Source organism: Delphinapterus leucas, chromosome 15 (genome assembly GCF_059928025.1).
Source record: "Delphinapterus leucas isolate spDelLeu-1000000601 "Yukka" chromosome 15, BTC_Dleu_Yukka2, whole genome shotgun sequence".
NCBI classification, from domain to species: domain Eukaryota; kingdom Metazoa; phylum Chordata; class Mammalia; order Artiodactyla; family Monodontidae; genus Delphinapterus; species Delphinapterus leucas.
Window position 1 is genome coordinate 66,043,150 of NC_143143.1, and position 13,168 is coordinate 66,056,317.

General features: G+C 49.3%; 2 protein-coding genes across 4 annotated transcripts in view; one reads left to right on the forward strand and one right to left on the reverse strand.

The window, feature by feature from the left end:
• Positions 1-9,212, forward strand: RAB5IF (RAB5 interacting factor). Its single transcript, XM_022592491.3, has 4 exons — positions 1-275; positions 2,041-2,144; positions 7,313-7,442; positions 8,665-9,212. Exons 1-4 carry the CDS (start codon positions 162-164, stop codon positions 8,704-8,706), a joined length of 390 nt encoding a protein of 129 aa, XP_022448199.1. The 5' UTR covers positions 1-161; the 3' UTR covers positions 8,707-9,212.
• Positions 7,907-13,168, reverse strand: part of SLA2 (Src like adaptor 2) — a 24,070-nt gene continuing 18,808 nt past the window's right edge. For 2 of the 3 annotated variants that reach the window (XM_022592485.3, XM_022592484.3), the window contains exons 6-8: positions 11,683-11,832; positions 10,790-10,922; positions 7,907-10,381 (exon numbers count right to left, since the gene is read on the reverse strand). In XM_022592485.3, coding sequence (XP_022448193.1) covers positions 10,216-10,381; positions 10,790-10,922; positions 11,683-11,832 — 449 coding nt within the window. In that variant the 3' untranslated portion in view covers positions 7,907-10,215. The remainder of the gene's footprint in view (positions 10,382-10,789; positions 10,923-11,682; positions 11,833-13,168) is intronic. The other variant, XM_022592486.3, reaches the window with a different exon arrangement.

A 13,168-nucleotide genomic window follows, 5' to 3' on the forward strand; every position in this document is an offset into this window, starting at 1 on the left:
GGGGGCAGCCGCAGGCGCGCCGCCGAACCGATCCGCTGAGCCTGTTGCTGCCGCCGCCGCCACCGCCACGCCCCGTGCGCTGTGACCCGCGACCCCAGACCCCGACCTCTTTTAGATCGGCCCGCGCGCCCCAGGCCCGGCCCGGGCGGCGCGACGGGAGGATGAGCGGCGGGCGGCGGAAGGAGGAGCCGCCTCAGCCGCTGCTGGCTAACGGGGCCCTCAAAGTCTCCGTCTGGAGCAAGGTGCTACGGAGCGACGCGGCCTGGGAGGACAAGGTGCGGTGGGGCCTGGCGAGGGCGCACGTTCGAGGAGCCGGCTGGGACTCGGGGACGAATGGACAGGCCCGAGCCTGCCCCTGCCCCCGTCCGGGCGCTGCCGAGTGTTCGGGGTGGTGGGGCGGGTGGCCCAAGGGTGTCGGGGCGAATTCGGAGGGCCCGGCTGTCGGGCTCCGGGCTCACTACGGAGTGGCCTAAGAGTGAAGTCGCCCGGGTCACGCGGGAAGCAGCAAGGAGGGGGCGGAGCAGTTGCCCCCCCGCGGGCAGGTCGGGTGCCTGAACGGCGAGAGCGAGCTGAATTCGATTCGATCTCCACCTTTTACTCCCAGTAGGATCTTGAGTAAGTGACTTACCTTGTCGAATTAACAACTTAGCACCGTGGTTAGCACGAACAGTAACGGTAACAGACTTCTACTGAGTGCTTGCTGTGTGTTGGGCGCCCTCTGTGCGTCATCTCACTCAAGTCTCCGAACACCTCTGAAGTGGGGTGCCGTGGTGCGGTAAAGCGTTTAACACATGGCGAGGCTCACTAAAGGTGAGCTGTCAGTGCTTTTCTGTTGAATGAGAAAACAGAGTAAGTGTGAGAGTTGAGAGGGGAGAATGAGACCACCTTTCAGGGGTGAGTGTGGTGTGTGTGTGTACACGCGAGGGAGTGGGGGAGAAACCACCAAATGTGTGTGAGGAATGGTTGGGGGACTTCAAGATGTCCTTACTGGCCACACGCATTCAGAAGATCTGAGTGTAAGCACTTCCCCAACTCTGCTCCATCGCGTGGAAGGAACCATCACAAATAGCTTGATTCCAGTTGGCCTGAAAAGAATGTTAGATTTGCAGTCTTCCCCCCCTTTTTTTTTTTTGGACTGATGAAGTAGTTTTTCATCAGTTACTTTCATCAGAAATAGTTTTCCCTAGAGCTCCTGTAAAGGGGGGGATGGGAGGTACTTCCTGAAGGTGCCCTTGTCCTGCCCCCAGTGCTGCCCAGCTCTTGTAAAATCTTTCTGATTTGCTGTGTCATTTCTTTCCTTCTTTGTGTAAGGACTTGGTTTCTGCAGTCCAGGGCAGGTCAGAAACCTGAATGTTCCGTGTTCTTGTATGAAAATTAGATATGTTGGCACCTGCCTCCTGCACTTATTTTTTTTTTTTTTTGCGTTACGCGGGCCTCTCACTGCTGCGGACGCGCAGGCTCAGCGGCCATGGCTCACGGGCCCAGCCGCTCCGCAGCATGTGGGATCTTCTCGGACCGGGGCACGAACCCGTGTCCCCTGCATCGGCAGGCAGACTCTCAACCACTGCGCCACCAGGGAAGCTCCCTCCTGCACTTTTGTTTCTAATTTCTTTTCTCTTTTGTGACTTACTCAAAATTCAGAGTGTGGGAAGGTGATACTGAATTGGTTAAGTCAGCCCTTCTGCCTGTGGATAGTCTGTTCATGTCTCTCCAGGTCAGATAACTGGCCAGTAGCTCAGTTACTATCACAGCAACTTCATTTTTGTAGCTTCTGAAAAAATTAAATGATTTTTCTAAAAATTTTTATGTAGAGCACAACGCCCTGGAAGCCATCACTTAAGATAACTAAGTGCATCATTTTTTAACCACATTTTAGTATAAGAAGATGTGGAGATTCAAGAACCGTATACCATTGCTTTTGGGGAAAATTCCTCTGGAAGATGAGTTTAGCAGAAAGCTTTTCTGTTCCTCACCTATCACAAGAGGCTCTCTTGTGGCACCCACTCCAGATTATGCACACATTCTCTCTCTTTTCTACAGGATGAATTTTTAGATGTGATCTACTGGTTCCGGCAGATCATTGCTGTGGTCCTAGGTGTCATTTGGGGAGTGTTACCATTGCGAGGTTTCTTGGGAATAGCAGGGTAAGTCTTGGGTTTTTTGTTTTGTTTTATTTCCGTGTGTGTGTGTGTGTGTGTGTGTGTGTGTAATGACTAAATCAATGGCCCCATGATGGCACTCCTGGGTCTGATACAGCACTCGTCAGTTCCACAGGCTTGGGAGCAGCTTGGGTCAGGCATGTTACCTTTATGAAGATCCGGGTTAGTTTATTCATTCATGGGTCCATAGTGACCTCATGCAAGAGGTTGCCATATTGCCTGTTGGCAGCAGGTATCTAGTTCTGACATGACCTTTGTTGTCTGTGGAAGTTTGGAAAGTGGAAGAGCTTCTAATACTTGATGACCACTCCCTTGTGCACTGTGCTGGATGTCCAGAATCTTGGACTTGGCAGAAGTTGTTTTAGGTCCCTCCTTTTTTTCTGGCCGCGTCTTGCAGCATGCGGGATCTTAGTTCCCTGACCTGGATGGAACCCGTGCCCCCTGCAGTGGAAGCGCGGAGTCCTAACCACTGGACCGCCCGGGAAGTGCCAGGTGCCTACATTTTAAAGGCAGTGAAGAAGTAGGAGATTAAGCCTCAGTTTTTTATTGTGTGCCTGTGGCAGCAGTTGACACCAGCTCCCAGTCGTGGCTCAGCTTGTTAACTAGTCACTGAGAGCAAGTCCGAATGCCCGCCAGGTTGAATTAATAGGATTTGTGGAAATTGTGTTTTTCTTTTTTTTTAAGATGTATTGTTTTTATTTTATTTTATTTATTTTTGGCTGCATCGGGTCTTAGTTGCGGCACACAGGATCTTCGTTGAGGCATGTGGGATCTTTTGTTGCGGTGCGCGGGCTCTTCGTTGTGGCGTGCGGGTTTTCTCTTCTCTAGTTGTGGCACGCAGGCTTCAGAGCATGTGAGCTCTGTAGTTTGCAGCACAAGGACTCTCGTGTTGAGGCGCACAAGCTTAGTAGTTGTGGCGTGCGGGCTTAGTTGCCCCATGGCGTGTGGGATCTTAGTTCCCCAACCAGCGATTGAACCCAAATCCCCTGCATTATAAGGTGTATTCTTTACCACTGGACCACCAGGGAAGTCCTGGAATTGTCTTAGGATAGGAGTTGTGGGCAAGTTATAGTAGAAATGGACAGGCAGGCCTCTGGGAATACAAACTGTCATACCCATGGAAAATCACATATATTATTTTAACCGTGATCACATACATCTCTTATTCCTTACTCTGGAGTGAAAAGTGTGAAATAGTTTCAAACTCATTTGAGTTGCCTGTTTTGTCAGAAGATAACCCAAAAGGAATGTACAGTTCCCTCTCCTAACTAAAGAGTTGTTGTTGTTGTATTTATGTATGTATGTATGTATGTATGGCTGCATCGGGTCTTCGTTGTTGAGCGTAGGCTTAGTTGTGGCGAGAGGGGGCTACTCTTCATTGCGGTGCACGGGCTTCTCATTGCAGTGGCCTCTTGTTGTGGAGCACAGGCTCTAGGCACGCGGGCTTCAGTAGTTGTGGTACACGGGCTCAGTAGTTGTGTCTCGAGGGCTCTAGAGTGCAGGCTCCGTAGTTGTGGCGCATGGGGCTTAGTTACTCCGCGGCATGTGGGATCTTCCCAGACCAGGGCTTGAACCTGTGTCCCCTGCATTGGTAGGCAGATCCTTAACCATTGCGCCACCAGGGAAGTCCCTAAAGAGGTTTTTGATTTATGATGCTGATCAAAGCATTTGTCCAAGGAAACCGTAAGAGTTTATCCTCTGACTGACTTTGACAGAGTGGACATTTGATGAGGACTCATTGAGGGTGATGAGACACAGGCAGGACCTGGCGTTCACAGAGGTCTTCTCAGGGTGGAAATGGTATGTAGATACATTTTTAGAATGTTGGTCACCCAGTTTTAGCTTTCTATGAGAAAAAAGGCAGATATAAGGAAAATGCCAGAAAAGGCAGAAGGCAATCTAAAGGCAAAAGGTAGTCTCCTGTCTTCCCCACATCACTTTTCTAGGAGAGGATGACACTGGTTCAAACCCCTAGCACCTACCTCATCTTGTAGGAGTCCTACGGGATTTTTCCGAAGTCACCAATTTGCAAATAATATAGCAAAGACTAGAGCTAGTCTAGTATCTTTCCCACTGTGGCAAATGAGTAAGGCTGCCCAAACAGATTTTTTTTTTTTTTTTTTTTGCGGTACTCGGGCCTCTCACTGTTGTGGCCTCTCCCGTTGCGGAGCACAGGCTCTGGACGCGCAGGCTCAACGGCCACGGCTCACGGGCCCAGCCGCTCCGCGGCATGTGGGATCCTCCCGGACCGGGGCACGAACCTGTGTCCCCTGCATCGGCAGGCAGATTCTCAACCACTGCACCACCAGGGAAGCCCCAGATTTTTTTTTTTTTAACTTTCTAGAAAGCTCTGGATTCAAGTTCCAGCTCTGCCACTTTCAAGCTACATAATTTGGAGCTCACTTTGTGAGACTCAGTTTCCTCATTAAAATGAGGGCAATAAAGAAGTGCCTTCCTCATGAGATTGATGTGTGAATTAAATGAGATGATTCAAGTAAATTGTTAAATGTAGGGCTTAGTACATCATAGGTACTCCATAAGTGGTTCACTGCAATCATATTATTAGCTTTACAAAGAGTGATAAAATATGGCTGGCTACTGAGAAAGCAAGAAACAGGGTGTTTGCAGTGAATTCACCTTGGAGTGGGTTACCCATCATGCCACTTTCTCAGGACTGCCTGTTTTCTAGGGTTCAGTCCCACACTGTCCTGCCAGAGCCAGTTTCTCTCCAAAGGAATCCCTTCCCTCCTTTGGTTGGCACCTTTTTCCCAGCTCTTGGAAAGTGCCCAAGGACATTGATTTTTTCCACACACACCCCCTTTCCTCCATCTGTCTGACTCAGCTGCCTGGTGCTCAGTTGTGGTGACTGTCTCCTCCCCACTTCCCGCCTTCGCTGCCCTCTGTCTGGACCCCCACTTGACTTCTCTTCATTTCTGGTGTGGGCACCAGCTAGGACCTAAGGTAAAGCCATTTCCTTGGGTCTCATTACTTAAAATGTGCCTGGGAACTGAGTGTGATGGTTCTGCTCTGTTTGCCGAGGTTTTACGTAATTGGAGAGGGGTTCTATTCATCCCTTCCTGCCTCTGTCTCTCATGGAGCTTGGAACATGATTAAGAGGTGCTCAGTGAATGCTTGTTAAAATTTTTGAAAAGCTGAAACGAGTTCCCATTGACCCTTGGAAGCAGAGTCATATATTACCTTCCAGCCCTGAAGTCAGTATTTGTTAGAGATTCATTATTTTGTTAAGACTGGAGTTTTTAAGATAGAATTGTTAAAAATCCATTTGAGAGTCAGTTTTTTGTTTTTTTTTTTTTGGCTGCCCCATGTGGCATGAAGGATGTTAGTTTCCCCACCAGGAATCGAACCCCTGCCCACCTGCAGTGGAAGCCGGAGTCTCAACTGCTGGACTGCCAGGGAAGTCCCCAGTATTTTCATTTCTTTGTCCACCCATTTGCTATGTCATTCTCTCCCATTTCCAATACAGAATTTATGCCCATCCTTAAAGCTCAGTGTGAGCCTCTCCAGTCCTTTTCCTGACCCCTCCCCCTTGTACACCAGACTTTTAAATGCCTTTGTGTCTGTGAATTCGTTTTCTACTTAATGTGTGCCCCTTGGAAGGCAGGGCCTATGTCAGCCCTTTTCTCTCTCCCTGTCATCCTTTATTTATCTTTCCCTTATATTTCCCTTTCTCATCTCACTAAGCAACCACCTTACAGCTGGAGACTGTCAGAGTCTCCAGTCACTGTCCAGCCCTAGCTTATTAGCTGAGCCCCAGAGTGACATTGCTAAGTCCTGATAGTAGGCTGTCTAGAGCCACTAACTCAGCCTGTCCAAAATGGAACTCCTGTCAGAGGGAGGTGGCCAGATTGGCTGGGTCCCAAGATTTCTAGTAGACGATCAGGATATGGCCATGACATAGCCAAGCCAAGGACTGTATTTCGTGTGAAATCCAAGAAAAACCATCTGTCCTTCCTGACTCCCTGCTTCTGTTACTGGACCCATGGTTCTCCCAGGTCCTTAGGCTTGAAGCCTTTGGGGATTCTTGCCTCTCCATTCAACCATTTTCCCAGTCCCCGTCCTCAAACTTTATTTGTACTTATGTCCTGAAACAGGTCTAAACCAGCCTCCCAGCTCCTTTTCCTTCCACTCACGAGAAAGCCCATACTCTTGACTACTCACAAACTAGACTTCCTGGTGTATGTACACCCTGTCTCCTTGTTAACCTTGCACAGACAGCCTCAGGGTCTGTTCCCTGCCCCGCCCCCCATATACACTCCTCATCGCCATCATACTGCCCTGCCCTACACCAGCCCACACTTAACTGATAGGAGGAACCTGTTCTCTTTGCATTTTCTACTGCAGCCTTCAGAAGGGATGTGGCCTAAGGCATATAGTCCCCCATTGGATTAGGTGCCGTAACTGGAAAGATCATAAAAAGAGAGTTTTGATCACTTTATGAATATTACTTTTACATAGAGATCAGTAGAGCAGAGTGATGTGTTACTACTCATGGTATTCGGATTCCTGCATCAGTTAAATCATACGTGATAGGGGTCAGAGACCTTCCTGGAAGTGCTCACAAACCTCTGGTTTCAATTCCACTCTGCCTGCTGTTTCTGGCTCCTAATAGGCGGTGAGCTGAGGGCAGGAACTATCATGTTCACCTCTGCATCGAGTGCAGTAGCAGACAGTGGACATTCAGAAATTGTCTCCCGTTGGGAATTATGCAGAGGCTGCTTTACTCTGCCCTTGCTTGCTCAACTAGGCCATGAAGCAGCAGCTTAACATGTGTTTTCCCCATGCCCCCCGCCGAGCTGGAGGCCCATGTCAGGTACTGGACCTATTTGGGGTTGTTCAGCAAGCAGCCTTCTGTCTTACTTCAAGGGGACTTGGAGAACTTATATGTGCTTCATTTTTATTTTCTGCTTTTGCTGGTCAGCTAAAAAGAGTTGCTCCTTTTTTAGGTCTCTAGCACAACCAAGTGGGCAGCTCCATCGAGGGCCTAGGCGTTTTTATGTATTATTTCATTTGCCCCCATAATAGAGTTAACTGTGCAACAGCAAGTGCCCTGATAGAGCCGGACAGTGTTGGTGGGAGTTCTCAGTCTTCCAAGCTTACAGTTTATGTTTGGTGCTTGTTTTCCCTTGCTCCAGATTCTGCCTGATCAATGCAGGTGTCCTGTACCTCTACTTCAGCAACTACCTACAGATAGATGAGGAAGAGTATGGTGGCACGTGGGAGCTCACAAAGGAAGGGTTTATGACATCGTTTGCCTTGTTCATGGTATGTGTAGCTGGTAATTTCACAGCAGGTTTTGTCATTTCCTGAGATGTCAGTTATTCAAGGGGAGCCCCTTGACTGAGTTACAGTGTGTGATGTGGGTACCATTTTTCAAGACTCCTGAGGCTGGAGGGCATGTCCTTTCTTGAGTTAATGTCCCAAAAGATGTGTTGTGATACACTGTATAGTCTCCCTGTGGTGAGCAAATCCAGAGCTCATTGTCAGTTTCTACATCTAATTCTCAACTCTGGCTGCATATTGAAAACTGGAAAACATTTAAAAATATATTCATAACAGCCAAAAAATGCAAACAGCCGTCACCCGATGAATGGCTAGATAAAATGTTATATACCCAGACAGTAGAATATTACTTGGCCGTAAAGAGGAATGAAGAACTGGTACATGCTACAAGGATGAACCTTGAAAACATTCTGCTAGGTGAAAGAATCCAGACACAAAAGACCACATGTTGTATGATTCCATTTATGTGAAATGTCCAGAATAGGCAGATCCATATGGATAAAAAGTAGATTAATGGTTGCCAGTGGCGGCGGGGAGGGGAAATGGGAAGTAACTGATAATGGGAATAGATTTTGTCTTCAGGGTGACGCAAATGCTCCAAAATGTTTTCACAACTCTGAACATACTAAAAAACCTCTGAAGTGTATACTTTAAAAGGGTAAACTTCATGAAATATGAATTATATCTCAAAGTTATTTTTAAAAAATTATAGAACCTAGCCCAAACAATGAAATCAGAATCTCTGGGAGGTGGCGCCCAGGCATCTCGCCGTATGTTTTTAAAGAGCCCACAAGGTTGCAAAGGCGAGTCAGGTTTGAGAACCTCTGCTTTATTTGATATGAAGCTGACAGGATATGATGTAGTTTTGTTTTCACGTTTGTTGCTAATGCTGACACCTACTAGCAGTACAGTTTGCTTTACCTGTACCATTTCCACACCTATAACTCTAAGCCCTCGCACTCTGGTCTCTGTTTGGCAAGGGGAGAGACTTGTCCAGGGTCCCTTTGGGAGCACAGGACGGTGGTCCTGGGCTCTATTAGACAGCTTGATTTCGGTGCTCTTGTCCCAAGCAGCTTGTGCATTGGCTAGCCCCCGGGAAGTACACTGTGCGCACGCTCTTAGGATGCTTTTGTTTTGTGGAACGGGAGCCTATGTTGACCCTGTTGGTGAGGGAGCCCATGAACATTGCTTGTTTCCTCTCTAGGTCATTTGGATCATCTTTTACACTGCCATCCACTATGACTGACGGTGCACAGTCCCCACCTGCTCCCTGTCTGGTCCAAAGGACCCTCTTAGTTACACCACAGAAACACGATTGTCGGGGGGCACCCCAGCCACGCGGAACCTGGAAGACCCGTGTTTCCTGGACCGAGAATCAGTGTGTTGGGCGTCAGTGTTTTCTGCAAGGGTTGTGGCCTGAAACTTTTTAAAGAACCATCCACCTTTTGGGGAAGCATTTCTGAATTGTCCATCACCAACCGTTTCTTCTTGGATACCATCATGAAACACCTGTTTGCCGATTGGAGCTGTCCTTTAATTTGGTGCACATCTGGATCCGGATGAAACATTAAATTGTCTTCCTTTTCCATCAGGTGTACGGTTTTTAAACTACATCAAACATTGGCATTTCAAGTCTTCTGAAAACAGTATGGCAGTATGTGCGTGGTCCATAGCACAGTACAAGCAGCATCTAATAACAGTTTTCGTTGTAGAATGTTTTCAGGTACTTGAATAAATCAGATCTTTAATTGAGCCCCTGTTGGTGATACCTGGTAAAGCCTTTCCCACCTCACCTCTAGCCTCAGAGCCCAACAGGAGCAATAGAGGTGGTGCCCTCCCATCCCCTTCCCTCTTCCCCCTTCCCTTTTCCTCCTCTCCCTGCTCCCTTAACAGCTCTATCCAGGCTTCTTTCCCTTAATGTGCAGCAGGGAAGTCAAGGGCTGGAGTTGGTGTAGGCTGTGGCCTCGACTTTGTGGAGGGAGGGCTTACCACCTGATGCCCTGATGCCCCCGCTCAGCACTGAGAGACGTGACTGAGCTCACTGCGGTGTGCTAGGCTCGGGTGATGTCTTTTGCATTTGGCTACAAGATGGCAAGGCTGTTGTAGCCAAGAAAGCTTAGCCAGGTTCAAATGATGAGCCACAAGATGAAAGATCTGAGAGCTAGGACTGTCCAGAGAAGGGGCTTAATGGGGACGTGGAGGACCTGGACGGTCAGAGGTCCTGCTCTTTGCCGTGGCGGTCAGGTGGAAGCTGGAGAGCCCAGGTTGTGCTGCCGTCTAAGCCACCCATCCCCTCTTCTTCCTGTCCCTTCTAGGCCGTAGTTCTACCTTCTGAGATGTGGTGGCATTCTGAATGAGACTGGTCAGTTTTCCTTAAATGATTATTTTTTTCTCCTTGATGCTAGTGGGCATTCTCTACCTTGTGGGAGTGGTTGTGGGGATGTAGAATGAGACTCGACAGGCAGAGGGAGGAAGGTGGTACTGGGACTCCCAAACTCGGGAACTGGCTGGGTCACACCGAGGACATCTAGTCTCTCTGGAGTCCTGGCCCTGTTCTTAACTGGTCTTTACTTGAACTAGAGGCTGTAGGTCGGGTCATGGCACTGGGAGGAGGTTAGGTGACTTCTTAGGGCTGAGAGAGGAAGGAACAGAGGATAGAGGTGGGACTCTGGCTGTGCCTCTGTGTCCCAGCCCTTCCCTCACTCTGCAGTCTTTGCCTCTGGGGTGCTCAGTCAGGCTGAGCTGAGTTGGGGTTCTAGGTGCTGCAGCCTTGGTTCCCCTTTCGGCCTCTGCTTTGGGCCTTGGCATCGTCCAAGGAGATGTCATAAGTCAGGCTGATGTAGGAGCTAAGGGCCTCCCGGAGTCCCTCACTGAGGGGGGACTCCTCCCCTGTGGCAGATGCTTCAGAGAACAGGAGAGAGCTGTGGAGAGGGGGAAAGAGTTGCATCAGGGAGCCTCACCCTCCTCCATGCACCTACCACATGGTTCCCTGTTCTCAAAACCTGCTGAAAAACTCACAGTGGTTCCCTGTTCCTAGTCAGATCAAACTCCCCTTCACTTCACTCAGGACTGGTGCTCTCTGTTGTACCCTATCTTGTCTGACCTTCCATCCTGGCCACCTTGGTGCCCAGGCATGCCCCATATCCATGCCCACTTTGGCCTCCCTGCTAGTCCCCGCAGCAGACCCGCTGAGCCTGGGCTGGCCTGAGTTCAGTCAAGGCTTATTGGCTCCCAGGTGTCCCTGAAGGTGACAGGCCCATTCTGGGTTCCCAGGGGTGGGTCCTTCTAAGTCTCCTTTGTTCTGCCTTCACGCCCCAGGGGCTTCTCACCTGTCCAGCTCTTTCCAATTGAGTGATGTCCTCTGCACAGTCACAGGTGGAGGTACGGACTTGCCGGGGGGTGGGCCGGCCCTCCGCAGGGCACAGGGCTCCTTGAGTAGGCAGCAGATGTCATCCGCCAGCTCTGAGGAAGAGACCTAGACCCCTGACATGGCTGGCCCCAGCCCTGCCTTCCTCCCCAACAACTCCACCCTCACCCTGACAGCTTTCCACACTTGGCAGGTGGGAGCATGAGCCCCAGGCTGTTAATCTGGAAGCTGACATGCAGTCAAAGGTCATTCTTGGCTAGGTTTCGGGAGACTTAATTGACCGTGTGATTTCAGGTAAGTTGATGGACCTCTTTGAGCCCCAGTTTCTGGTTAGAAAAGCGCTTTGGAAAGAAGAAAGCTAAGGGATGATCAGTCTCTACTTGTTCTGTCAGTATCTGCCGCATGGAATGACTGTCCTGAAATCCCCCGATCAGTTTTCCCAGTAGTAGTCTTTCCTCTCCGCTTCTCTGACACGCTGCTGTAGTGGCTGCAGTGCCTGATACAGAACAGGCACCAGAAAATGCTGAGAATCAACTCAATTCCACAACAGCAACAGCTCTGGGCCTTGTTCCTGTGGAGAGAACTGTGCCAGCCATTGGGGACTTTGACTCAGAACCACAGTGGCGGGTGAGGCACTGGCCTGCACTAACATGGGACACCTCCGTGGCTCTGTTGGCACGAGATGAACTTGGGGCTTCCGGGCTGTGTTTCTTGGCACAGGGACTGGCATGGAGAGAGGGGCGGTCCCTCTTCTGCCTAGATATTCTCCAGCAGGCAAAGTGTCTGAGGGTATGACTATCTTCCCCAAAGACCCACATCCCAGTCTGTTCTCATGGAGGTAGGGGATGGCCATACCAGAGTAATGGTCCACCAGGGCCTGGAGTGAGGGGAAGGTGAGGCGTGGTGAGATGTACAGCCAGCCATTGTCAAGGCGTTGGATCTTGTAGTGTCTGATCCGGTCCCGGGATGCAGGGCGGCTGAGGCGGACCGACAGGGAGTAACAGCCTGAGAAGGAAAGGGTCCGGGGTGGGATTAAGGCCATGCTGGGACCAAGCCCAGCCCAGGATGGGAGAAGGAAGACATGAAATGGCCACAGAGAGTGGGCGCTGGGCCCAAACGAGGGAAGGGGGAAGGGAGGGACAGAGACTTGCTCTCTTGCTCATAAATGACAACACACTTATCATAGCTAGGGCTCTCGTGAGGAGGAAACAAGGTCATGCACACAGGGTTCAGAACAGGGCCTGCCACAGTTTAAGTGAGCATTAAGTGTTGGCTGTTATTATAAAGACTCAAGTGGGCAGAAGTGTTAGGATGTGAAAATGTGTCAGTAGATGTCAGCAGGGATGTGGAGAAAGGAATTCTTACCCTGCTGGTGGAAAGATAAATTGTATAAGCCACTTTGGAAACAGTTGGCATTAACTAGTCGAGTTGAACATGCTCATACCTCACAACCCAGCCGTTCCATCCCAGCATGATGCCTTGCAAATACATGAACAAAAGTATCATAGCAGCATTGTTCGGAAAAGCCCCAAACTGCAAACAGCCCATATGGACTCGAGAGGATGGTAGATTCTAGAACGTAACACTATTCGGCAGTAAAAGTTAATAACCACTACACACATCAGCTAGATAAATGTGTAAAACAATGAGCAGAAACAGCGAGTCACAGAAGCATACGTTCAGTATGATTCTATTTAAATAAAGTTCAGAGGCAGCCAAGACTACTGCATAGGGATGCATGTATGGCAAAACTATGAAGAAGGGACTTCCCTGGTGGCACAATGGTTAAGAATCCGCCTTCCAATGCGGGGGAAGCAGGTTCAGTCCCCGGTCAGGGAACTAGATCCCACATGCATGCCACAACTAAGAGTTTGCATGCCACAGCTAAGGAGCACATGTGCCGCAACTAAAAGGAACTGGTGAGCTGCAACTAAGGAGCCCACCTTCCTCAAATAAGACCTGGCACAACCAGGAAAAGAAAAAGCCATGAGGAAAAGTAACTGACTAACACAGTGAAGCAGGCAAAGGGCTTCAAAGGGACTGTTGCACAATTTCTTAAGCTGGTAAGTGGGCATATGGATGTTGGTTTTGTTATTAGTCTTTTTTTTTTTGGCTGTGCCACACAGCATTTGGGATCTTAGTTCCCCAACCAGGGATCAAACCCACACTCCCTGCAGTGAAAGCACAGTCTTAACCACTTGGACCGCCAGGGAAGTCCCTGTTATTAGTCTTAAACCTATACGTGAATATTATATTCACTGATGCAAGTGACAGAATTTTTCCAGTTTTTAGTTGTTTTTTTTTTTTTTTTTGGCCGAGCTGTGTGGCTTGTGGGATCTCA

Excerpts from the sequence above, each read along its gene's own strand:
- RAB5IF (XM_022592491.3), top strand. The coding sequence starts at position 162 with ATGAGCGGCGGGCGGCGGAAGGAGGAGCCGCCTCAGCCGCTGCTGGCT. Across the intron at positions 2,145-7,312 it reads GGTTTCTTGGGAATAGCAGG|ATTCTGCCTGATCAATGCAG; the intron begins GTAAGTCTTGGG and ends CCCTTGCTCCAG. Across the intron at positions 7,443-8,664 it reads CATCGTTTGCCTTGTTCATG|GTCATTTGGATCATCTTTTA; the intron begins GTATGTGTAGCT and ends TTTCCTCTCTAG.